General features: G+C 45.0%; 1 protein-coding gene across 4 annotated transcripts in view; it reads right to left on the bottom strand.

The window, feature by feature from the left end:
- LOC126164839 (putative FERM domain-containing protein FRMD8P1) overlaps positions 1 to 27692 on the bottom strand; it is a 390611-nt gene that overhangs the window by 322721 nt on the left and 40198 nt on the right. The window contains exon 2 of one of the 4 annotated variants that reach the window (XM_049920271.1): positions 9993 to 10058. The exons of 1 other annotated variant lie outside the window; for it this stretch is intronic. In XM_049920271.1, the coding sequence (XP_049776228.1) occupies positions 9993 to 10031 (39 nt within the window). In that variant the 5' untranslated portion in view covers positions 10032 to 10058. 2 more of the 4 variants (XM_049920275.1, XM_049920273.1) reach the window with 2 other exon arrangements.

Below are 27692 nucleotides of genomic sequence, written 5' to 3'. Positions count from 1 at the left end.
GGCTCAACCAAAAGGGTACATAGCGACCCCACCACACGGGCTGGCTACCGTGCTGGCTATGCACCCTAGCATCAGACAACGACGTAAAAGAAAAGGTGGAATGTACTAGGAGGGCGCACGTTGGAGACACTAGGCAAGGTGCTCTTCCCCAAATGGCTCACACTACGGAAGAGAAATTTTGGAATGGAGGTCAAACCCCAGAGGGGGACCAAGGAATGCCAAAAGGAGGAGATGAGTACGCAGCAAAGCCGGAGTGTAAAACCAACAGAACCAGGAGGATAGCGGGGGCCAACATAAGCAAGGACACCAAGAGAGGGAGAGGAGAGGGCGAGGGGAAAGGGGTATGGAGGGGAAAGGAGGGGAAGGGAAATGAAATGCAGCACGGGAGAGAAAGAAGGCTGCAATGGCTCGGGGCCCCGTGCTCGCCACGCACGTGTCCACAAAAGAGTTGTGGACCCCCTGGGGGGCGTAGCCCAGCTTCATGGAGACGGTTGCGAATGGTCCTCGCCGATACCCCAGGAGCAACAGTGTCCCTAATTTGCTGGGAAGTGGCGGTGCGGTCCCCTACGGCACTGCGTAGGATCCTACGGTCTTGGCGTGCATCCGTGCGTCGCTGCGGTCCGGTCCCAGGTCGACGGGCACGTGCACCTTCCGCCGACCACTGGCGACAACATCGATGTACTGTGGAGACCTCACGCCCCACGTGTTGAGCAATTCGGCGGTACGTCCACCCGGCCTCCCGCATGCCCACTATACGCCCTCGCTCAAAGTCCGTCAACTGCACATACGGTTCACGTCCACGCTGTCGCGGCATGCTACCAGTGTTAAAGACTGCGATGGAGCTCCGTATGCCACGGCAAACTGGCTGACACTGACGGCGGCGGTGCACAAATGCTGCGCAGCTAGCGCCATTCGACGGCCAACACCGCGGTTCCTGGTGTGTCCGCTGTGCTGTGCGTGTGATCATTGCTTGTACAGCCCTCTCGCAGTGTCCGGAGCAAGTATGGTGGGTCTGACACACCGGTGTCAGTGTGTTCTTTTTTCCATTTCCAGGAGTGTAACTAGCTTCCCCGCGTGATTATGGCCGCACGAAGGGAATTAACAGACTTTGAACGCGGAATGGTAGTTGAAACTAGACGCAAGGGAAATTCCATTTCGGAAATCGTTACGGAATTCAATATTCTACATCTACATCTACATTTATACTCCGCAAGCCACCCAACGGTGTGTGGCGGAGGGCACTTTACGTGCCACTGTCATTACCTCCCTTTCCTGTTCCAGTCGCGTATGGTTCGCGGGAAGAACGACTGTCTGAAAGCCTCCGTGCGCGCTCTAATCTCTCTAATTTTACATTCGTGATCTCCTCGGGAGATATAAGTAGGGGAAGCAATATATTCGATACCTCATCCAGAAACGCACCCTCTCGAAACCTGGCGAGCAAACTACACCGCGATGCAGAGCGCCTCTCTTGCAGAGTCTGCCACTCGAGTTTGTTAAACATCTCCGTAACGCTATCACGGTTACCAAATAACCCTGTGACGAAACGCGCCGCTCTCCTTTGGATCTTCTCTATCTCCTCCGTCAACCCGAGCTGATACGGATCCCACACTGATGAGCAATACTCAAGTATAGGTCGAACGAGTGTTTTGTAAGCCACCTCCTTTGTTGATGGACTACATTTTCTAAGGACTCTCCCAATGAATCTCAACCTGGTACCCGCCTTACCAACAATTAATTTTATATGATCATTCCACTTCAAATCGTTCCGCACGCATACTCCCAGATATTTTACAGAAGTAACTGCTACCAGTGTTTGTTCCGCTATCATATAATCATACAATAAAGGATCCGTCTTTCTATGTATTCGCAATACATTACATTTGTCTATGTTAAGGGTCAGTTGCCACTCCCTGCACCAAGTGCCTATCCGCTGCAGATCTTCCTGCATTTCGCTACAATTTTCTAATGCTGCAACTCCTCTGTATACTACAGCATCACCCGCGAAAAGCCGCATGGAACTTCCGACACTATCTACTAGGTCATTTATATATATTGTGAAAAGCAATGGTGCCATAACACTCCCCTGTGGCACGCCAGAGGTTACTTTAACGTCTGTAGACGTCTCTCCGTTGATAACAACATGCTGTGTTCTGTCTGCTAAAAACTCTTCAATCCGAGATCGACAGTGTCCAGAGTGTGCCGAGAACGCCTCATTCCAGGCACTGTTCCTCACCACGGACAACGCAGTGGTCGGCAGTCTTCACTCGATGACCGAGAGCAGCGGCGGCTACGTAGGGTTGTTAGTGCTAACAAACAAGCAACACGGAGTCAAGTAATGGTAGAAAACAACGTGGGAACTAAGACGAACGTATCCGTTAGGGTAGTGAAGCGATATCTGGCGTTAATGGGCTATGGCAGCGGACGACCGAGGCGAGTGGCTTCTCTAACAGCACGACATGGCCTTCAGCGCTGCTCCCGGGCTCGTGACCCTATCAACTAGGCGGCTGGGAAACCGTAGCGTGGTCGGACGAGTTTCGATTTCAGTTCGTAAAAACAGATGGTAGCGTTCGACTGTGGCGCAGACCCACGAAGCCACGCACCCCAGTGGTCACCGAGACACTGTGCAAGCTGGTTGTGACTCTATAAAAGTGTGGGCTGTTTCTAGACGGATCGGACTTGGTTCTGGTTATGTTCGGCTATTTGGAGGCCACCTGCAGCCATTCGCGGACGTCATGCTCGCAAACAACAATGGAATTTTATGGATGACAATGCGTCATGTCACTGAGCCACAACTGTTCGCGATAACATCATTCAAGAACATTCTGGACAGTTCGAGCAAATGATTCGGCCACGCAGATGGCCCGACATGAATCCCACCGAACATTTATATGGGGGGGGGGGGGGGGGGGCATACTCGAAAGGTCAGTTCGTGTACAAACTGTTGCACAGGCAACACCTTCACTATTGTGTTGTTGTGGTCTTCAGTCCAGAGACTGGTTTGATGCTGCTCTCCAAGCTACTTCATCCTGCGCAAGCTTCTTCATCTCCAAGTAATTACTGCAACCTACGTCCTTGCGATTCTGCTTAGTGTATTCATATCTTCGTCCCCCTCTACGATTTTTACACTCTATGCTGCCCTCCAATAGTAAATTGGTGATCCCTTGATGCCTCATAACATGTCCTACCAACCGATCCCTTCTTCTAGTCAAGTTGTGCCACAAATTCCTCTTCTCTTCAGTTCTATTCAGTATTTTTTTTTTAAAAAATACGTAAAAAGTCTGCCAACCGGTTGCATAGGTTTTCTATGTACCTTGACCAGGTTTCGTCACCTCTAAGGGTGACTTCACCAGAAGGCTAGGTAATTACCTAAAATGAATATGTCAGATCAAATATCTTATCTAATAAAAGTTACATTAATGTAAACGAGTGTAAAACAAGTAGTGCTTACATGAAGAACATATCGTCAAAGATGTACAGTGATTTAAGAGTTGAGTTGCTCAAGTCATACATTAAAATATACGACATAATGTTCTTCAAAAAGTCAAACATTAAAACATAAGTAACACCGGTGTGGTGTGAGGAGACTGACTATATGGCAACTAGTCACGCTGCCAAGTAAACGTAATGTAGGGCGCGCCACAAGCGGGCCACTAGTAACATGAGCAAAACAATTTTGTATGTTACACATTTTCTGAAGTAAATCATACGTATAGCCAATATAGCTTTTAACAAAAATTAATTTTACGAATTATTGAGAAACATTTATAAATGAGCTTCAAATGGGATAAAATAGTACAAAGTTCGCTACGTTTTACGTAGCACACGTAGAACCACAGTTAAATACGACTGGAATTACGTACGCAATGAAGAACATCAGTTCATTATGTGACACAAAAGTTGAAAAGAAAGCTTGCTTAACTAGGGCACAGAGGTCATCTGGAGTGTAAGTAATGAGCGTAACTTAACAGAGGTAAAATAATGTTTCTGAAAAGGAGGAGAGAACCTGGATTATAAATCATAAAACTGAGAGCACTGGTTTAAAAGCGTTAAAGAAATATCTATTTTTCAACTGCACTTGTTCATTCAACATGTCATCTTTATCCGGTGTGTGCCTGAAAATTTCAAGTTATTCCAAGACATCAAGTTTTCTCCCTTTCCTTTCTCTATGCAGAATTGTCATTTCGTTTAATTCTTTAGGGTTATGCCCTGTTATGAAAAGATGTTCTGCAAATGTTGAATTGTGCACATTAGTGCCCTTTTTGCCTAAAAGATGTTCTTTGTATCTTACGTTGAAAGCTCTGACTGTCTGTCCAATATAAAATGCTGGACATGTATTACAGTAAATTTTATATACCCCTGAGCCACGTAAGGGTTCGTTTGAAGCTTTTAGATTATTAATTAAATTTTTTTGTAAATTATTGTGTGTGGAGAAAGCAACCTAGCAGCCGTATTTTTTAGTTAACAGACGCTGAATCCTATACGATTTGTTACCTAAAAATGGTATTGAGATGTACTTTTTATCATTATTATTAGTTTGGCCAGTACCTAAAGTGGTGACTCTTTCTTTAGTTTTTTTCTTTAGGGATGTTTTCCACTAGTGAGGGTTCATAGCCGTTATTAAATGCTATTGTCTTAATTACATCAATTTCTTTCTGCAGTTTTTCTGGTGATAAGGGGGTAACCACGGCACGGTGAAGTTGGCGATAATAGAGAATAAAATAATTTTTGACTTTTTCACAAACCCACGAGTACTGATCATACAATATCTGCAGACTCGACACACCCTCAATCTCATATGAAAGCTTTCTTTCATTCAGCATTTCACCGTGCTCGCTAAAATCTTCCAAAAATAGAAAAGGTTTAGGGAGCTGATCAATCAGTGTAGCCAATACGTTCAGGGGTACAGAACCATCTGGAGGAATTTGCAGACAGTTATTTCCTGCGTCGTCCTTATCCTGACAGGTTCGGAGAAGAGCTTCTGTAAAGTTTGGAAGGTGGGAGACGAGATACTGGCAGAAGTGAAGCTGTGAGGACCGGGCGTGAGTCGTGCTTCAGTAGCTCAGATGGTAGAGCACTTGCCCGCGAAAGGCAAAGGTCCCGAGTTCGAGTCTCGGTCGGGCACACAGATTAACTGCCAGGAAGTTTCATATCAGCGCACACTCCGCTGCAGAGTGAAAATATCATTCTAGTTACAAGAGGGGTTTGAACGGGCACAGGTTCACTACATACTGAGTTTAGGACATAAAGACAAACTCCACCTGACACTCTATTATAGTCACTACCGTTCTTGTAATATCTGCTATAGCCACAGTGGGCAGGGTCTGCATTTCTGCAAATAGGTTTCCTGAAGGACAGTGCAGAAAGCAGGTGTAAAGCTTAAGTGTAGTCTTAGCCAGGTGGTGGAAAAAACAGCTGCAATTCCACTGGAGAACAACGTTATCGTGAGGCTGGGAAGGCATGAAGCGTGCGAGGAGGCAGCTTATGCCTCAGGGTCACCTGCTGTAACCAATTTATTTCCTGAACAGGCTATATCCAATGTGTCTGAGGGTCTGGCCAGAACCTTCACCTCATCCTCAGACGCAGACCTCACAGGCAGCCGTGGAGAGGGTGCCACCACAATTCCCTCGCTCTTGAGGGTCTTCTCTCACTGATCCTCGAGTTTCTCTGGCCGGGAGGGCGTCTCCGATTCAGTCTCCGGGACTGTGGACGATCGTGAAGCCCTACGACCAGCTGCTTTTGGGCACTTCGGCCACTGCCGGGTCATCTTTCCCACTAGCAGGAGCCCGGGAAGCGAGGGACCTCTTCCTAGCGAGAGGAGCTGAAGAAGACGTACGCCTGTCCGGCTGAGAAGTGGGGACTGGTGTCCCCGATGGTTGGTGGGATAGTGCTCTCGAGGTAGGTGATTCAGGAGCAACAGAGGGAAGTGCCGCCCACCGTCAAGGTGGCAGGTGTAGTCTTCCAGTTCTGAGAGCCAACTGGAACTCGCGGAACTGACGAGGCTAGTACTGTTCTCATAGTGGCGGCATAAGAGGATGTCATAGCCACAGGATCAGGCGCTCAAATTTCTTCTAGGCCTCAGTGTAGGTCAGCCAGTCCAGGGTCTCGTATTCCACGATTTTCCTTTCTCGCTGTAAAATCCAGCAGTCTTGTAAGCAAGGAGGAAGGATGCTCTCCGCAGTTGACACAGATGGGAGGAGGGGCACAAGCAGTAATGGGATGGGATGGACGTCCACAATCTCAACATGTAACGCTGGAAGTACAGCGGGAAGGCATATGCCCAAACTTGTAGCACATGAAGCACCACCGGGGGGGGGGGGGGGGGGGGGGGGGGGGGGATATACGGCTTGACATCACAGCACTAGATCATCACCCTGGCCTTCTCGGATAACGTGTCACCCTCGAAGGCCAAGATGAAGGCACCTGTGGCAACCTGATTATCCCTCAGACCCTGATGGACGCGCCTGACGAAATGAACTCCTCGTCACTCTAAGCTGGCACGCAGCTCGTCGTCAGACTGCAAGAAAAGGTCCCCATGGAATATAATTCTCAAGATCATATTTAAGCTCTTATGAGGCATGATGGTAACGGAAACATCCCCCAGCTTGTCACAAGTGAGTAATGCCCGTAACAGGGCAGAGGATGCCATTTTTTTTCAAAACAGACCCTGACCACATTTCGGGCAAGCCCTCCACCTCCACAAACTTGTCCTCGAAATGCTCTACAAAAACTGAGGCTTCATCGAGACAGAGGAGACTCCATAAGCTCTCATACATATGAGGTACCGAGGTGAATAAGGTTCACTGGCATGCCTCAGACTGGCATTCCTCCCGTTTTGTGGCCAGGGAGGGGAACGATTTAGGATCATACTTCCTTGCACTGTACTGATACTTGGAACGCTTAGAGACTGCTGGTACACTTCAACGCACGCCATCCGCCCTGATGCCACCCACTCCGACCAGGGGCCCTCCCCACAGGCGTCACCCAGCCGCAGCAAAGGCTACCTGGCACGATGGCCATTGCCGGGAGTGCTGATGCCCCAGGAAGATGGGCATCTACTCCTTGGCATACATGGGGAGTTAACGGTGCAGGCATCAGCAGAGGGATCCCTGTGTGGTCAGGGGGCTACAACCAACAGGGTACATGGCAGCCCCACCACAACAGACTGGCTACCGCGCTGGATATCAGGTGCAACAAAGCAAACAATTCCATTATCGTCGTCAGAGTAGAAAACGATACTGCACAGTTGATGGAAAAATATGCACCCAGGAGGGTGACCTCGTCCAACAGTTGGAGAATGAGCAGAAGTGCAGATCCACATCGATGGAGGTTGCGATAGGTTTCAGCACGTGATGGACACAATGCACCATGTAAGGCGCCCTTCTCCAATTGGCTTGCTCTTCAGGAAAATTTTGAAAAAAGGAGGTCAAACCCTACATGGGACCACCACATAAAGGCTGAAATGTGTGAGACTCCTTTTAGTCGCCTCTTAAGACAGGCAGGAATACGTCGGGCCTATTCTAACACCCGGGCCCGCAGAGGGGGTGCACAAATATATACCTTCCTGCCATGGTTGGCATAAGGTGTTTGTGTGAATTAAGACTTACATTATTGCTCACATGTAATGTTATGAACAAACTGAGCCAAGTCAACCTTACAACTGCCATATACTGCCACTTTTCTGGTGCTGGGTTCAGACATGCACATCGCGGAAATTTTATACAATGGCAATTGAAAAGAGATTTTGTCTGACTGCATCATCCAACAAGGGTTTAACTGTGCCGACCTCAGACATCTTATGCATCAAGCCACAGTGAACGACCTGACCTAAGATCTTGTTCAAGGCAGCAACAACAAATAATGGGTGCATCACCGCTGCAAACAACACTGTCATTACTCCCTAGACACCTGACACACACAGTAGTGGATTATATCTGAGTATCAAGACATTCCACGGCTTCCGCACTTTAAGAAACAAAAGGGAGGAGCGGGGAGGGGGGGGGGGGAGGTGTTCTGTGTGCTGCTAACAACGTGATGTCAGAGTTCATGAGATGTTTCTCTGGTGGATGATATTTTTTATCTTTGTTATCATGTTATGTAATTTCTTAGTGTTTGTTGATTCTTCTTGTCATTAAATAATTTTGGCAAGATTTAAACTAATAAAGAGTTTCATTTATTAATTACATGCTATGTGGTTGGTGGCTTAGTTGGTTGATTTGGGAGAGAGGAACAAACAGCGAAGTCATTGGTCCCGTCGGATTAGGGAAGGATGGGGAAGAAATTGGCCGTGCCCTTTCTAAGAAACCATTCAGGCATATGCCTGAAGCGATTTAGGGAAATCACGGAAAACCTAAATCAGTATGGCCAGACAAGGGTCTGAACCGTCATCCTCACAGATGCAAGTCCTGTGTGTTAACCACTGCATCACCTTGCACGGTATATGCTATGTGTATTCTGTTTATTGGTGTAGGTCCATGTCTATACATGATTTTATCTTCTCTATGAAGCCACACTATGAAAGTACCATCCACAAACCTCCAAAATACAGTTAGCTTAATAGCAACTGATTCAAGCACTCTCCCCTCGAAATCCTCCATAAAAGCAGTGACCACCAAGAGTGATAAAGGTCTACCCATGGCAATGCCATCAGCCTGTTCAAAATATTCCTGGTTGAACATAAAATTGGTTGAGGATTGAGCATCCCAAAATAAAGCAGTGATGCACTTGAAACTTTTTACCAATTAGTGCCAAAGAATCTGCGAGAGGGACTTTTGTTACATGTGTTACCACATCAATGCTAACCATACTGCCAGAACTGTTTACATGGAGAGTCCCCAGCCTATTGATAAAGTCAGCTGAGTTACGGATGTGACCTGAGCAATTACACACCAATGGCCTCAGCAAAGATGCAAGTCTTTCAGCTAAATCATACATAGAAGCAGCAATGTTGCTTATTGTTGGACATAACAGAGCAAGCGTTATGAATTTTTGGAAGGCCATACGGTCTTTGTGGTACACAAACTGTTTGGTCTTAACCTCGTGATGAACTCTAAGCCCAGAGGAGAAATTCTGTAATGCAGAACTATTGCATTGCACGAGTCCTGTAGGGTCATAATCAATCCTCTTATAGGGAGAGTCACTTGGCAGACCATTTATCTTATCATCATATGCACTACAAAGTAACAAAACACTTACATTACCTTTATCAGCTTCCAGTACCACTACATGAGGGTCCTCTCATAGATTTTGTAATGCAGCTCCATCTGCAGAGGTTAAGTTATGACACTGAAGAGGAGCTTTCAAAGGAGCCCAGTTAGTTTCCCACCTTAGTTCTTCTGCAGCATACAAAGGTAGGCATTGTACAGCTTCTTCAACACCACTCACAAATTTTATTAAAGATAGTGCTCTAGATATAGATGCAAAATTGAGTCCCTCAGTTTATACAGACAGAATTGCATCATCCAAAGTTTTCTTCATGAAATTGACAACGGAATGTCATTCATTAAACTCTTGTGGTGACGAATGCTGTGGCAACAGGTGATCAAATTTTTACATATGCCAAAAACTTGCGTCCTTATGGATCCGATCAAATTTGGCTGAAGTCATTCCATCAATCCAATCCCATGATATAGGAGAATGATGTGATGCAACCTTTAGATATAATTTGTACAATTCTTCTGAAATGTTTTTTTGTCTTGTATAGCAAGTCCTCTCTTTCACAATAGCATGACTAGCCTTATCAGTAATCTTTCATGCAGCAGCAGTCTTACTACAAATGCATCACTTTGGCAAATTTTTGTACTATGTCACGGTGCCAATATCTCAATTAAAAAGTTAGAAAACTTAACAGTTTTGCTCTCTTACCACTGTGTCGAAACTTCAAACACACGAGGCCATCTTCTCCATATAAAGGCATCGGATGTGAATTTTAAAAATTTCCCAGTGAATTGAATGTTCGAACAAATTTCCAGTTCATTTGTTTTATCACACAATACCTCAACTGGGCACCTGCCTGTCGTCTTCCTGTGAAGCATTGAAGACTGACAAAGACTTGCTCCATCCTGCAACACATGAGGTAAGATCGGGAAGTAACATACGATAATTTTATTACCAAAAAGTTAAATAGCTAGGAAAAAAAAAATCACAAAAGGCTTTACATGCAAGTAAGTGTGTCTCAACTGGGTCGTCTGTTGTCACAGCAACTGTCACCACAAGAGGTAACTGCGTGATGTTCCAGTGTCAATTTCACGGAGAAAAATTTTGATGTCACGATGCTCTCTGTATTAAGCGAGGTACTCAATTTTGCACCTACACCTAGAGTACAGCCGTTAATAATTTTTGTGAGTGCTGTTGAAGAGACTGTATGAGGCCTGCCTTCATATACTGCAAAATAAATAAGAAAGAAAACTTTCCATGTTCTTTTGAAAGCTCTGCCTCAGTGTAGTAAGTTGACCTCTGCAGAAAGGACTGCACTACAAAATCTCTGCGAAGACCCTGGTGTAGTGGTACTGAAGGCTCGTTAAGGTAGTGCAAATGTTTTGTTACTTCACAGTGTGTATAATGATAAGCTGTGTAGTCTGCTAAGTGACTCTACCTACAGGAGGACTGATTAAGACCCAACAACATGTGTGCAACAGAAAACTTCTGCAGATCTAAATTCATCCTCCTTACCTCAAGACATCAGCAAGAGATTAATATCGCACGGTTGTGTGCCACTAAGACTGTACGGCCTTCAAAAAATTCAATATTCCCAATATTGAGCAACACTAGAGTTCCTACATATGATTTAGCCAAACATTTCACATCTTTGCTGAGACCCCTGGTGGGCACATGCTTACGTCATATCTGTAACTCGGCTGACTTTATCAACAGACTTCGGTGGTCACCATCTAAACAGTTCTGACACTTTGCTTAGCTTTGATGTGGTATGACTTTTTACAAAGGCTAACTCACAGACGCTTTGGCACTAATTGGTAAAAAGTTTCACGTGGACATCACTGCCTTGTTCCAGCATGCTCTATTCTCAAACTATTTTATGTTCAACCGAGAATATTTTAAACAGATTGAAGGCATTGCTGTAAGCAGCTCTTTGTCTCCATTGGTGGCCAATATTTTTAGGGGGGGATTTCAAGGGGAGAGCACTTGAATTAGCTACTCTTAAACCAACTGTATTCTGGAGGTATGTGGACGATACTTTCAGTGTTGATCTCATGGATAAGATAAATTGATGGAGTTCCTTCACCACCTCAACTCCATTCATAACAATATTTGCTTCATTAAAGAAACAGAGAGAGGTAGTTATCTGCCTTTCTTGGATGTCTCGGTTAAGGCTCTCTGGGTCATTCAGTTTATAGTAAGCCCACTCACACTGATTTGTATTTGCAAGTGTCAAATTGACATCACCAATCCCAAACTGTGAGTGTGCTTACAACTCCTGTACACAGAGCTCACACAGTCTCATGATAGACAGTTTGCCTAAATAGATTGCCCACCTAAAGACAGTGTTTGAAAAAAAATGGATATTCCTCTCAGCAGATTAATGGTGCACTGTCAGTTACAAGCAATAACCAGGAAGTGAATAGAGAGGAGAGCATGCCAGCAAAATCTTCAGCTTTTTTTGCTTTTATGGACATTTCATTTAAAATAGCAAGAATTATCTGTAAACGCAAGTTGAAAGTGCAGAATGAGATTTTCACTCTGCAGCGGAGTGTGCGCTGATATGAAACTTCCTGGCAGATTAAAACTGTGTGCCGGACCGAGACTCGAACTCGGGACCTTTGCCTTCCGCAGGCAAGTGCTCTACCAACTGAGCTACCCAAGCACGACTCACGCCCCATCCTCACAGCTTTACTTCTGCCAGTACCTCGTCTCCTACCTTCCAAACTTAACAGAAGCTCTCCTGCGAACCTTGCAGAAGGTCCCGAGTTCGAGTCTCGGTCCGGCACACAGTTTTAATCTGCCAGGAAGTTTCAAGGTGAAAGTGATTTTCCATCCACCATCTGAGACTGCAGACCTTTCGGGATCAGTAAAGGATGACATATTAACATGGAAGGCTGGAATTCACAAAATACCTTGTCGATGTGGACAGACTGCACACACTGTAAAAGAATGCTGCATTGAATATCAACATTGCATTTGCCTTTTGCCACCAAGCAAGTCTGCTATTGCCAAACACTATATTACCAATGGACATTCAATGGGTTATGACAGAACTATGATTCTGACCACACGAACATCTTTTTTGGGATTCCATCATTAAAGATTCCGTGGAAATACACCTGGCGGAAAAGCTGATGAGCTGTGATAGTGGCTACCAGTTGGACAATGTATGTAACTCCATCATCTCCACAATTTGTTCTACTTGAAGACAACAGAGAGAACCAATAGCTGTGGCGAGTTGTAATGCAGAGGACAGCCGAGCTCCGCAGCTCCACCAGTACGGGCACTGCTGCCTCGAAGTGAGGTCTGCCTGCCAACTTGATATTGATACACGTACGGAATACTCGCAGTGCAGACCACAGCAGGACTTTGTCAGTCTTCGATAGCTCACCTGTAGATGACTGGCAGGTGCACAGTCAAAATATCATGAGATGAATTACACAACGAGTGGCTGCAAGCAAAACATCTGTTTGAACATGCAATTTGCCAAGGAAATTAAAAAAAAAATTAAAATTCACAAGTAAGATGAAGCTGGAGCTGATAAGAAAACAGGAATCATTTGGACTGTCAAGAGAAACTGAACTTTAACTCCATATAACAACATCTTAGAACTGGTTACCCTGCAAGTAGGAAATTTCTCTGAGACCAGTGGCACAAGGATTGTCACACACTACCACGGTTGGTGCTGATGTAATTAGTTTAGTGTACTTGCACCATAAAAGTTAGACTAATCCAAGAGGCCTAAGAGGCGAGAAATACAGAGCACACTATATTAGCTCACACAACCATCAGAGATTGTACTCCAACCAATTTATATATATATATAAAAAAAAAATTTTAAATATAAAAAAGAGAGAGAATTCATACGCAACAAAAAGAGAGATTTCTGAGAGGCTTAAGGGAAGCCCATTTGTACTGGCGTCGGAGAATTAAGCTGATACTGAACTCATGATATCAGATGGGAACTCAACCTACAGACGTCTCCAATACCCTGTTTAAAACAGTAAGCATTCTGTAGATGATTGACGCAAATGACTAACTCTCGATCACTGAGATTTTCTGCTTTGTATTCAGAATGAGTGTCAACAAGTCCTTACATCCCTGTTAAAATTTAGAGTTTAATTTGAGATAGAACAGAAGCAGTTACACTATCTGTCTACACAGAAAACACTTCAGTAACAAAATCTGATTGCTTTACAAAGTCAAGGAATATAATCTAGGGAAAAGACATTGTGCCTCTTCTGAAGAAGTAGTATATATATATATATATATATTAGAGTTTCTCTGAAGCTATGAAAACTACATGTTAATGTAGATTGTTTACTCAAATGAAATTGAGATAACCAAGGTCTGTTGAACCTATTTCAACCTTGAACTTCCTCTGATTGCTTCACCTGATAAAATTAAGCATTTCAGTGAAAGGGGAGACACATTATATCCTCTAGACTCCAAAGACTTTAGTAAACCTTAAGTTGGTCTTAAGGTGCAGCATAACACAGTGATTTGCAAGAGTTATAACAGCAGGTCACTTCATGACATAACTTTAATCCTCAAAGGCGACAACACTATAGCAGTACAGAAAGCAGTGAACTTGGCTACTGAACAACTCGGCAACTGAGCTATAAACCACATACTAACCACCAACAGAAACAAGACCATATCCAAGAACTTCCACACCACGAAAAATACAAATCCATCTCAACCATTTGGAACAGTTAATAAGCAACCAACTGAAACTAGTACAGGATTCAAAATGCTGGGCCTATGGCTACATGATTATCTGAAATGTAATGAACAAATTGGTTAGGTAAATGCTAAAATAAGAACTGGCTGCCATGCCTTGAGTGTTCTGCAAACATTTACCAGCTGGAAAACAGAATCCGTAAGAGATCCATGAGCAAACACATTTTAGATAGCTTACAAGTAAAGGAGTCTATAGGCATGTCGCACTTGAGGTTCTTCAGCAATTTGATTGTCATACATTTTGTTCAATTTTTCTTTTTTACAGTGTCATTTCCGATGGGTAATTTTGTACCAAACCATGTTTGAAACCTCTTATTTTACCAAAAAGATATTGGTTTTGGAGAAAGGCACAAATTTTGTTCCCACACCGAGGAATATGCCTACAACTGTGTGATGGACAGAGCTACCCGAGCATGATCCCTGATCCATCTCACAGCTTTACTTTGACTAGTACCTCTTCTCTGAACTCAGAAACTTCACAGAAGTTCTCCTGCATAACATGTGGGACCACCACTTCTAGATGAAAGGATACTGTGAAGATGTGGTTTAGCCACAGCACTGGGGTTAATTTCTAGAATTGATTTTCCACTCTTCAGTGGAGTAAGCACCGATATGAAATTTCCTGGCAGATTAAAACTATGTGCTGGACCAGAGCTCGAACCCACAAATTTGCCTTTTGCATGATACTACTCACCGACTGAGTTACCCGTACTCTGCAAACAGCAGTACAGACAGTGTATTCACTGACTGTACTCAGCACGACACTTGCCGCTTTCATCTTCACATAAGAAACATTCACATTGTCTGTCATGTGGCACTGCTAGAGAGGGCTCACCAAATGGCACCACGTAGTGCTACACGTACCATCCACAGGATGCTGAATTCGCACCACCTCACTGCCTGCACTTGTGATTGGTCTGCGAGTCTTTTTGAGTCACCACACTCAGAGCTCCGCACTAGATTATATTCAGATTATTATCACACTCCACAACACTGAAGTACTTAGCATGCGGGTGGAGAAGTTTTGCATGTTCACATGAAGCTGAGGCCTATGCCAGCTGTAGCACAGCTACTGGCAGGGTCTCCTCTGCTGGACAGACTTCAGGGGATGAATCAGATGAAAAGTGTCCCACAATCCCCCATCTTTTCCTTATCCACTCCCATTTCCTTCCCCAGTTCGTCAGATACCCAACCGAAGGTACGATGCAGTGTATGCTGAGGGGTGCGTTGCGCAAGGGAAGATGTGTGATTAACGGTGCCTCAGAGACAACAGGTGACCTCCCTGAGTGATTCGCATCGCACTGTGTGGGGTTCCATAGTGTCGAGTGAATAGATCCCCAATTCTCATGGAACCAAACTGGAGAACATGAAAAACAAAACCAAAACTGAGGGATTTGATGTGACCTCAAACACGGGGAATCGAACCGACGGAAGTTGTTTTCGCAATTGGATAGGGTAATGTACTATTCCGAGTGAAAACTGTTAATGAAAAGTTGGACCAGGTCAAGATCAAATCCTTGTCTGAGGCTCAGAGGAGGAAATTTCTCAAAGAACAGAAAGAAAAGGAGGATTATGAAAAATGTAAAAGGAGGGAACCAAAACGTCTCGAACCTAAGATTTAAAAAAAGGGCTGTCTGAAAGTGAAAGGGGGCAATCCGATGCCGTATACCTCTAAGACGAGGAACAAGAGAGCAATGGAGGAGTCCGATACTCTCATTACTCGGGATAAATGGAGCCAGAAAAAATTAAAGCAAGAAATGTGGAAACAGATCTATAGTATTGCAGTCTCAGTTTGCAGGATGGAGGTTACCCCACAGGGATATCCACTGGTCAACATAACTTCACAGCAGCAGGTGGAGCTTGTTCAGATGGCTCTCTTTGAGAGAGGACTATCTGGACACTGGTGCTTCGGCCCTCTGTCTGTGAGGGGATGGAAACAGTGAATTGGCTTAAGGAGGTGCTGCCCAAGATACCTCCGCGAAGGGAGGTGAAGCTGCTGGTGAAGAGCTACTCCTCTTAAGACTGTTTGAGAAAGTATGCATGCAGAACCACAAGGTATTGATAGAGAACTGGAGGGTATTCAACAGAAAGGTTGTATCGGTTGGCCAAATCCTTGTGGAAGTCATCAAAAAATCCCTGACAACTACGTGAAAACAGGACCTGAAGTTGTGCTTAAGATTCTTGCAGGCTGCCATCAGGATAATCGACAGCATCAGAAGTGACCGTGGCAGCAAGGTGGAGGCTGCAGCTGTTGTAGGTAAACCTGCAACATAGTAAACAGACAGCCGACACCTGAGTCGTCGTCTATGAAAACAGGAGGTGGTCTTGGCCCTGATCCAGGAACCCTATCTGTATAAAGGGGGCATTCCAGACCTCACAGGAACTGGAGGTAAACTGATTTATGCTAGGAATCTAAAGAACATGCATTTATGTTAAGAATGGAATTTCATTCGTGCCCATGACTGACTTCCGTTCCGAGGACTTGGTGGCCACCACGATGAAACAGCATGAGGAGGGAAGCATAAGGGAAGTTGCACTGGCCTGAGCTTACCTTCCTTATGAGGACAGTACTAGTCCTTCCCAGGAAATGAGGAGACTGGTAGATGGTTGCCCACAGCAAAGTAAACAACTGCTAGTTGGTTGTGATGCCAACGCCCACTACCTGTTGCGAGAAAGCAGCAATACAAACAGCAGAGGAGAGTACTTTCTTGCATTTTTAATCAAAAGCAACTTGGAGATCGTGAATAGGGAGAGGGAACCTACATTAAGGAACATAAGAAGGGAAGAAGTAACTGACATACCTCTGGGCCCATCCTAATGGGTAGCTATGTCAAACAATTGCACATGGCATTGGAGCCATCCTTATCTGACCACATGTATATTAATTTTGAGGTTGAAATGGGCATTAAACAGATTACGGCCTTTAGTAATCCTAGGACAACAGACTATGTCTTTAATAGGAAATATCTCAACCCCCATTTATCTGGAGTTAGAACTTCAATAAGGAATCCAGTAGATTTTGAGGAAATGTCAGATGCAGTGAAGTCTGCCATATGACCTTATATTTATAAAACAGCCCAATCACCGTCAAATGCACAAATAGGAATGAACACTGATAAACCAACACATTACGACCACTGCCCTCAGCAAGGTCGGATGCCTCTTCGTGGCATTGTGGACACGTGACGTAGTAAGAAAAGTATGAAAACTGAGCAGAGACGGATTTGATTATCCTAGCACAGATATGGGCTGCAGACGGAGAAATCCACTGACATAAGTGACCCTGACAAACGGCAAATTATTATCACGCAGAGCCGCTGCAGATGACACCTGCTGTTGACAAGTTGGCCCAATGACATCGTAAGTTATGATTGTAGTGTATCACTGGAAACATGTCTGCTCGTCAGATGAAACTTGTTTTTGCCACACCAGGTTGATGGTCATCTCCACAAAAGCAACCATCTAGGCGAATGGCTGCTCAAAACGTGCACTGCACCAAGGATGCAGGCCGGTGGCAGCAGTATTGCGCTATGATAAGACATTCTGCTGGGCTTACACTAGGTCAGCTGCAGACACCTCTGTCCTCGACGTCTTTCCTGATGATAATGTCACCTTTCAGCAGTATAATCGTCCATGTCACAAAGCCAGAATCACACTACAGTGGTTCGAGGAGCACGATAGCAAAATCACGTTAATGTCTTGGCCACCAAATTTGTCTGATGTGAATCTGATGATTCCATCTGGATCATAATCAAGCACCATCACCGTGTACACAAATCAGCAGCCAGTTATTTTTGGGAATTGCATGACTTGAGCATAGACATCTGATGTCATATAGCTCCTCAAATCTACCAACGAACTGTAGAATCAACGATATGCAGAATCGGTGTTACACTGATGGCCCAACAAGCTATTAAGCAGGTGGTCATAATGTTTTAGCTTGTCAGTGTATCTTGGTGGAACAGTAACCTGGAACTGCAAGGGAAGCGATTAAGAAGACTGTCAACATCTCAAGAAGGCAAGAACAATTGGAAAAATATCAAGAGGCCCTTGACAAATACAACTGTGTGATTAACCAAGTGAAACTATCATTCTGGAAGGTATTCTGTAAGGATGTGGAAGGTACAGCTACTTGTGTCAGACTTCACAAAACCCTCACGAGTATACCAACTAACCCAAGTGGAATTCTAAGGAGGAAAGATGGTGAGTATAGAAGACATGAGTGAGACGCCAGATGTGCTCCTCAAGACTCGTATCAGTCAGTGCACTCTGGCAGACAACACAGATCAAGATTTAGTCCCTGTGCGGCACCGTTTTATAGGTAATGAAAGGGAGAACTGGGAATTCTCCAGCGACATTGTTGATTTCAAAATAATCCAGCAGGCAGTGAGAATGTTTCAAAAATTGGCTGATGTACAAGTTAGGGAAAAGCAGTTAACTGTGACTCCCCTGCATGTAAATCAACATACATATAAACGAGGCAAATCATGTGAAACAGCACGCCACAAACTTGTTGGGAAGGAGGAAAAGCACTAAACTTTCCGGAAATTATTTTCTGCATCTTCCACGATATCAAGGGGGCTTTTAGCTATCTAGCTTCAAATCCATGGTTAGATCTGCAGAAAAGCATAGCACTGAGACCACTATATGTAGGTGGATTACGATGATGCTGAGCAGAAGAAAGGTACAAGCCACCATGACGAATTACAAACATGGTCAACACCACCAGAGGGTTGATGCTCTTCACAGGTATGTAGTCGGTTTTCATCATTCTGAAGACACAATATTTCAATGGCCCACTTGGCTGCCATCTTCAGATGAGATTTCTGGTGCACAAACACACCAGAACTGAGGTACCATCATCTATGCATCTCCTTCATATCCCAGGAACAGGCTGCTGCGCTTGCACAATAATCGAAAGAGCTGCCCTCTGCAAGATGAAGAATTGCAGTGCCGTCAGTGGTAGAAACTAACAAAAGCAATGAATCACAAATTGAGATGTGACTGTTAAAAACCAGACCATCATAATTTTATACCTGATAAAATAGAGTCCTATGTCTTGCTTAAAGGAAAACCTTTATCTCTGTTAATAATGTCATCGGATAACAGGAAGCCAGAGCAATAATTTGCCAAGTCAATCAACTTCACCAATAATCATGCATATCTGATGATATCACACACTGGCGGATTATTATTTATTTTACCAACAAGACATTGGTTTTGGAGAAAGGCACAAATTTTGTTTCCACACTGAGGAATATGCCTACCATCGATTTTATTAGTGCTGTGGAGCAGGTCATCACTCACTTTCCTGAAGATTAGGCAGAATAAATTAGAAAGGAAATCTCTCATCATCATCTTTGAGCACCACCACCATGGTGTAATATTTATTTTACTGAAACTAAGACTATTTGGACATTGAGGAAAGATAAGGATCTTTTAGTTCCTCCTGCTGATAAAGGCAGTGCCACTTTTCTTCTCTCTTGTGAAGATTATTTGGTAATAATGGCCTGTTCCTTGGAGGATTCTGCATTTGTAACATACAGAGCGATCCTACAGACTGGATCAAGCCGGCGGCCATTTCACTTATTAAGAAGAGCTCTGTACATGAGGATATCATTACAAAAACTTCATCCAGGGGTGGCAGAACCACCCAGGTTGTATGGCTTACGCAAGGTTCATAAACCTGGAACTTCCCTTGGTCCGATCGTCAGCAATATGGACAGTTCCACTTATAATTTGGTCACATATCTTGCTTCTACTCTTAGACTCTGGCGGGGAAATGTGAACATCATATATCCAACTCTACCGATTTTACATATCCAGCTCGACCGATTTTACCCGACACTTTAAGTCTCTATGCCGCAGATCATCTGATGTAGTCAGTTTTGACGTTGTTTCACGTTTTCCTCAGGTAACCTTGGAGAGTCCTTGTTAATTGGACAGCTTTTGGATGATAAAACTACTGAGTTATGTCACCACATACTGACATTAATATATTTTTTATTTAAGACTCCTTTTTTTTGAACAAATTGATGCTGTGGCTCTGTGCACTCCTCTTTCCCCTATTGTTGCCAATCTTTCCATGGATGATTTTGAAGATACCACACTCAGGACAACTGCTCTTAAACACACGTTTTTGCAAGACATGGATGATATTTTTATCATTTGGATGGAAACTCTTTGTTGGTTTTTAGACCATTTTAACTGCCTTCATCAACGCATCAAATTTTTTATGCAAATTGAAAAAGGTGGCAAATCACCTTTTTTGGATGTTTTAGTACAAAAAACAAAATGGGACTTCAGGACACCGTGCATTTCATAAACCCCTGTATGCAGACACATTATCTCCATGCTAAATAGTTGTCATCCATTGCATCAATGAATGGAAGTTTTATGTACGAGGTCAAGAGAGCTTGTGCTATTTCGGATCCTGATAATTTGATGTCGAGACTGGATTATCCTAAGGTTGTTTTCAGGCAAAATAGATATACTGATCATCACATTGTTCATGCTTTATAGTTTGGACCATTATGTGAACCAACAATGAACACTCGTACATCAGATGTTTTTTTTTACTCTTTGTGGGGAATATGTCTTCGAAAATTTCAAGAATCCTCAGAAAACACAATATTAAAGGTGTCCTTCAGCCTTTGGCCAAAACTACAGCCATTCTTGGATCTGTTAAAGACGATTTGGGACTGAAGAAGCTGGGAGTATATAAAATTCCCTGTCACTGGACACACTATTCGTACGGTTCATGACCGCTATGTAGAATATCGACATCATAATTGTTTGCTCTGGCCTGAAGAATCTGCCATTACTGAACATTGTCTCAATGAACGGCATAACATATCATTTAACAGACGCAAATTACTACTCTGGCTTCCCATTACTGGGATTGAGTACTTAAGGAATCCATTGAAATATAATTATCCAATGGCATTATTAATGGAGATAAAAGCTCTCTCTCTCTCTCTCTCTCTCTCTCTCTCTCTCTCTCTCTCTCTCTCTCTCTCTCACACACACACACACACACACACACACACACACAATCGCGCGCACGCAAGCAAACACAACCCACACACACAAGATTGCAGTCTCTGGCAACTGAAGCCACATTGGGAGCTGCAGCACCAGTGAGTGATGGGAGTGGTAACTGGGTGGGGGTAACAAGAAGGTTGGGGTAGGGAGGGGGAGGGATAGTTGGTAGGGGTGGGGGACCCTGAAGAGTTGCTGGGGAGCGAGCAGGGATGAGGTGGACAGGGGATAGGGTAGCTATGTGCAGTTGAGAGGTTAGACAGAGGGCAGAACAAAGGGGGGGGGGGCTAGTGGAAAAGGAGAGAAGTAAAAAGACTGGCTGTGATGGTGGAATGAGGGCTGTGTAGTGCTGGAATTGGAACAGGGGAGGGGCTGGATCGGCGAGGACAGTGACTAACGAAGGTTGAGGCCCGGAGGGTTACACGGACAGAGGATATATTGCAGGAGAAGTTCCCACCTGCACAGTTCCGGAAAGCCAGTGTTGGTGGGAAGGATCCATACGGTACAGGCTGTGAAGCTGTCATTAAAATGAAGGATGTCTTGTTGGGCAGCATGCTCAGCAACAGGGTGGTCCACTTGTTTCTTGGCCACAGTTTGTCAGTGGCCATTCGTGTGGACAGACAGCTTGTTGGTTGTCATGCCCTCATAGAATGCAGCACAGTGGTTGCATCTTAGCTTGTAGATGACAACTGGTTTCACAGGTAGCCCTGCCTTTGATAGTGGGCGGGACATTTCTCATTTCATGGCACGATAAGAGGTTGTTGAAATCCTGGCGGAGAATGTAAAATTCAGTTGCTCCAGTCCTGGATGGTACTTTTTGGTACGGAACAGATGGCAACTGTCGAAGTGTAGGTATTGCTGGTGGTTAGTAGGTTTGTTATGGACAGAGGTACTGATGCAGCCATCTTTGATGTGGAGGTCAACATCTAGGAAGGTGACTTGTTTGGTAGAGTAGGACCAGGCGTAACAAATGGGGGAGAAGTTGTTGAAGTTCTGGAGGAATGTGAATAGGGTGTCCTCACTCTCAATCCTGATCGCAAATATGTCATCAATGAATCTGAATCTGGTGAGGGGTTTAGGATTCTGGGTGTTTAGGAAGGATTCCTCTAGATGGCCCATGGATAAGTTGGCACCCAATGGTACCGTGCATGTGCCTGTAGCCGTACCCCGGATTTGTTTGTAGGTAATACCTTCAAAGGAGAAGTAGTTGTGGCAGAAGATATTGTTGGTCATGGCAACTAGGAATGAGGTTGTTGGTTTGGAACCTGTCGGGCGTTGGGAAAGGTAGTGTTCAATAGCGGTAAGGCCATGGATGTTAGTGTAAAGGGGGTGACATGCAGGGCACCGTATGGTAAAGGAACAGGAACTGTGGAGATTCGGTGGAGGAAATAGTTAGAATTTTTTGTTGTAACCGTGACAGGAATGGTCGCAGGGTTTCCAGTAAAGAAAACGCGGCGGGACCACACGGGAGCGGCCCGCGAACAAACAAGACCGACGAATGAGAATGGAAGGACAAGCACGACGACAGACAACGGAGCAAGACACCAAGATCAACAACAAAGTATTAAGCAACACGGTCACAAGAGATAACCTCACGAAATGAAAACAACATCCACTCGTAAACGGGAAGTAAGCGCACACAACATAAACATGATGTCTGTAAGCGAGATATGAACTGACTTAACATGAATAATAGACTGACTCGCTGAGTGAGAGGCAGCCACCTAAATACATGACAGGGTATGTCGCTATTGGCTGCTGGGACCACGTGCTCCACGGTGGTGCCCTCACGTTAGACTCGGGCCAGGAGCACGCGCAGCCACGGCTTACAGTGCGACTCTGCAGAGATCTCTAGTGGTCACCGACTTTCATGCCATCTGGTGCAGATTCGAAACCCGTGGCCCTCAGTACCAGATTGTTTTTTTTATGTAGGAGGGTAGGTTGTAGGTAATAAAATGGCTCTGAGCACTATGCGACTTAAGTTCTGAGATCATCAGTCGCCTAGAACTTAGAATTAATTATACCTAACTAACCTAAGGACATCACACACATCCATGCCCGAGGCAGGATTCGAACCTGCGACCGTAGCAGTCGCTCTGTTCCAGACTGTAGTGCCTAGAACTGCACGGCCACTCTGGCCAGCTGTAAGTAATAGGTTGAAGGTGTTTGTCTATGAGAGCAGAGATTCTCTCAGTAGGGGCACAGTAACCGGCCACAATGGAGCATCCTGGGTAGTTGGGTTTATGGACGTTATCAAGCATGAAGTAGGTAGGAGTGTGAGGAGTGGTAGGGGTGAGCAGAGAGACAGACTCCAGGGAGATGTTCTGGAATGGGCCTAAGGATTTGAGGAGTGATTGCAGATCCTGCTGGATTTCTGGAATGGGGTCATTGTGGCACGGTTTGCAGGTGGATGTATCTGACAACTGGCAGAGTCCTTCTGCCAGGTAATCCTTGCAGTTCAAAACAATTGCGGTGGAGCCTTTGCCTGCAGGTAGGATTATAAGGTCGGGATCACTTTTTAGATGGTGGACTGCAATTCTTTCTGCAGATGTAATGTTAGTTTGCATGTTGGGAGATTTGGGAAATGACAGTGAGACAAGGTTCAAGGTTAAGAAATTCTGTAAAGTTAACAGGGGGTGATTTGTGGACAGTGGGGATGGATCACAGTAGGATGGAGGAATGAACTAAGTCAGGCAGGGCTCAACATTGGTCTTTGGTTGAGTCTGACTGGTAGGGTTGGTGGCAAATTGGATGGAGGAATGAACTAAGTCAGGCAGGGCTCAACATTGGTCTTTGGTTGAGTCTGACTGGTAGGGTTGGTGGCAAAAAAGTGTTTCCATTGTAGGGACCGGGAGAAGGAGAGAAGATTTTAACAAGTCCTGCATGACTGAATTTGGAAGTGGAGAAAAAGGTGAGGCCTTTGGAAAAGACTGGTATTTCTGTGGGTCTAAGGTTTCTGGATGATACATTCATGACTATTTCGGGACTGTTTAGGTTCTGAATTCTGTGTAGTGGTGGGAGGGAGTTTTGGAGGGTGCGGTAAATGTAGTTGGTCTGCGAGACAGGGTTTGTCAGCTATGTGGGGATGTGGGGGAGGTTTGGAGATTGTTGTAGATGTGGTGCAAAGTGGTACTCCAAGGTGAGAGTAGGAAATGCTCTAGTTCCTGGACGGCAAAAGTTTCCAGAAATTCAGAATTGCATAGACAGAGAATTCTGCAGATGGAAAGAAGACCAATGTTGAACCCTGCCTAACTCAGTTCACTTCTCCATCCAACGGTGATCCACCCCTGCTGCCCCAACGCCACTACCTGCTTATTTTCCAGACTTTCTTGACCTCAAACCTTGCCTCACTATCATTCCCCAAATCCCTCAACATGCAACCTAACCTTAAATCTGCAGAAAGAACCACAGTCTACCATCAAAAAACTGATCCCGACTTTATAATCCTACCTGGGGACAAAGGCTCCACCAGTGTTGTTTTGAACTGCAAGGATTACCTGGCAGAAGGACTCCACCAGCTGTCAGATACATCCACATACAACCTTACCGCAATGATCTCACTCCAGAAATACAGCACGATCTCCCATCACTCCACAAATCCTTAGGGCCATCCCAGAACATCTCACCGGAGTCTGTCTCTCTCCACACCCCAACCACTCCCCGCACTCCGACCTTCTGCATGCTTCCTAAGTCTATAAACCTAACCACCCAGTATGCCCCAATGTGGCTGGTTACTGTGCCCCTACTGGAAGGATCTCTGCTCTCGCAGACCAACACCTTCAACCTATTACCTGGAACCTACCCCTTGATATAAAAGATACCAACAATTTGCTCCACTGACTCTCGACAGTTCCTGTTCCTTTACCACACGGGATTCTGTTCGTCATAACTGATGTCACCTCCCTTTACACTAACATCAGTAATGCTCATGGCCTTACTGCTATTGAACACTACCTTTCCCAACACCCGACAGATTCCAAACCGACAACCTCCTTCCTATTGACCCACTATATCCTCACCCACATTACGTCTCCTTTGAAGGCATCACCTACAAACAAATTCGGGGTAAGGCTATGGGCACTCACGCAGCACCATCCTATGCCAACGTATTCACGGACCATCTAGAGGAAGCCTTCCTGGACACCCAGAATCCTAAAGCCCTCACCTGGTCCAGATTTACAGATAACATCTTTACAATCTGGATTGAGGGTGAGGACACCCTACCCACATTCCTCCAGAACCTCAACAGCTTCTCCCCCATTTGTTACGCCTGGTCCTACTCTAAAAAAACGGGTCACCTTCCTAGATGTTGACCTCCACCTCAAAGATAGCTACATCAGTACCTCTTAACCACTAGCAGTACCTCCACAGCTGCCATCTGTTCTGTATGAAGAAATCCCTTCCATACAGCCTAGCCACCCTACATCATCACATTTGCAGTGATGAACAGTCCCTCTCGAAGCATACTGAGGGCCTCACTGAAGCCTTTACTGACAGTTATTATCCTCCAAACCTTGTACAAAGACAAATCCCCCATGCCTAATATTTCCAGTCTCCCACCACATTCCAAAGTCTTACCGTCCGGCCACAGAGGAGCATTCCCCTCGTAAATCAGTACCACCCAGGACTGGAAATACTGTATTACATTCTCCACCAGGATTTCGACTACCTCTTGACATGCCCTGAAATGACAAATGTCCTGCCCACTATCCTTCCCACCCTTCCCACAGTGGTATTCCACCACACAGCTGCCTACACAGTATACTCATCTGTCCCTACATAACCCCTACTCCCAGCCCCTTACCTCATGGCTCATACCACTGTAATAGACCTGGATGCAAGACATGTCCCATACATCCTCCCACTACCACCTACACCAGTCCAGTCACAAACAACACCTATCCCATCAAAGGCAGGGCTACCTGTGAAACGAATCGTGAACTACAAGCTAGGCTGCAACCACTGTGTTGCATTCTATGTGGGCATGACAACCAACAAGCTGTCTGTCCGCATGAATGGCCACCGACAAACTGTAGCCAAAAAACAAGTGGATCACCCTCTTGCTGAGCACACTGCCCAACACGACATCCTTCATTTCAATTACTGCTTCACAGCCTGTGCCACATGGCTCCTTCCCACGAACTAGCTGTTCTGAATTGTGCAGGTGGGAACTTTCTCTGCAATATATCCTCCGTTCCTGTAACCCTCCTGGCCTCAACCTCCGTTAGTCATTGTCCTCACCCATCCAGCCCCTTCCCTGTTCTCATTCCAGCACTACACAGCCCTCATTCCACTACTGCAGCCAGTCTTCTTACTTCTCTCCTTTTCTGCTACACCCCCCCCCCCCCCCCAAACCTATCTCCTGCCCTCTGTCTAACCTCTCAACTGCACATAGCTACCCAAACCCTCTCTCCACCTCGTCTCTCCGTGCAAACCAGCAGCACTTCAGTGTCCCCCACCCCTAGCCACAATCCCTCCCTCCCAGCCCGAGCCTTCTCCTTACCACCACCCAGTTGCCATTCCCATCATGCAATGGTGCTGCTGCTCACAGTGTGGCTTCAGTTGTTCAGTTGACAGAGACTGCAGTCATGTGTGTGTGTTGCGTTTGCACGTGTGTGTGTGTGTGTGTGTGTGTGTGTGTGTGTGTGTGTAGGCATTACTGGCCGAAAGCTTATTTGTGACAATATTTTTATTGTGCCTATCTGCTGCTCAGAATCTCTGCTATATGGTGAGTGGCAATTTTCCTTTTCATAATGTTGTTAAAATATGTCCTCAGGATGATGAAATTCAGCTGCGTACCCATGAAGAGCATCAACATTTATTACACTGGATAAATCTACCTAATCGCACCACCAGAAGGTGTCTGTAAGACTGGTTTTGTCCTGACTACTGAGGAAACTAATGGTGAATGAACTTTTTTGAAGAGCTAGGATACACAGATGACTTAGTGTTAGTAATACTTGGCAGATTTGACATTACTGTTAGAGCAATGGCACAATGTGCATCGAACATTGCGCAAATCTGGTGCATGAAACAGGATCTGTGGGTCAGCCCCAAGAAAACTGTTGTAGAACCATTTACAAGGAAGCATATTCAGTACGTGTACCAGAGACGTAAGCTTCTTGACGAAATTTTACCTGTAGAGCGGGCAGTGAAGTATCTAGGGACATCCCTGAATGCAAATCTGCCACGGACCTCTCATATAAGGAATGTATACTCCATGGCAAAAGATACTGTCACGAGCGCTAGAAGAGACTGTGAAAAAAATGGGATCTAAACCCTAAGAGTATGTACTGGGCATACACCACAGCAATAAGACCTGCGATAATTTATGGGGCTTCAGTACCAGGAAACAAAGTAGAACAGAAAGTAGCTGCTAAGGAGTTTGGCAAGTTGCAGAGATTTGTCCGCTTAGCCGTGACAGGCAGAATTAGCACCACACCCACTGCTGAGATGGACACTATACTGGACATGCCCCGATTACACCTGTGGGGTCAAAATGGAGGCAATGGAAGAGGCACACAATCTAAAAACTGGAAATAACTGGATTCCTTTAGGATACCGAGAATTTCATACCGGTATAGTGAATGTGGTAAATATGGGAATGATGGAGGATATGCCAGCTGACCGTACAATAACTTCCAGCTCTTTCAAATGTAAGAACTGGAAGTAGGGAGCAGTGAAAGAACAAACCACGACATTGTACAGGGGATGTAATCTTGTCTACTGATGGGTCAAAAACAAAGACGTTG

The sequence above is a fragment of the Schistocerca cancellata genome, chromosome 1 (genome assembly GCF_023864275.1).
Source record: "Schistocerca cancellata isolate TAMUIC-IGC-003103 chromosome 1, iqSchCanc2.1, whole genome shotgun sequence".
Classification (NCBI taxonomy): Eukaryota; Metazoa; Arthropoda; class Insecta; order Orthoptera; family Acrididae; genus Schistocerca; species Schistocerca cancellata.
This window is presented reverse-complemented; position numbering and strand designations above follow the sequence as displayed.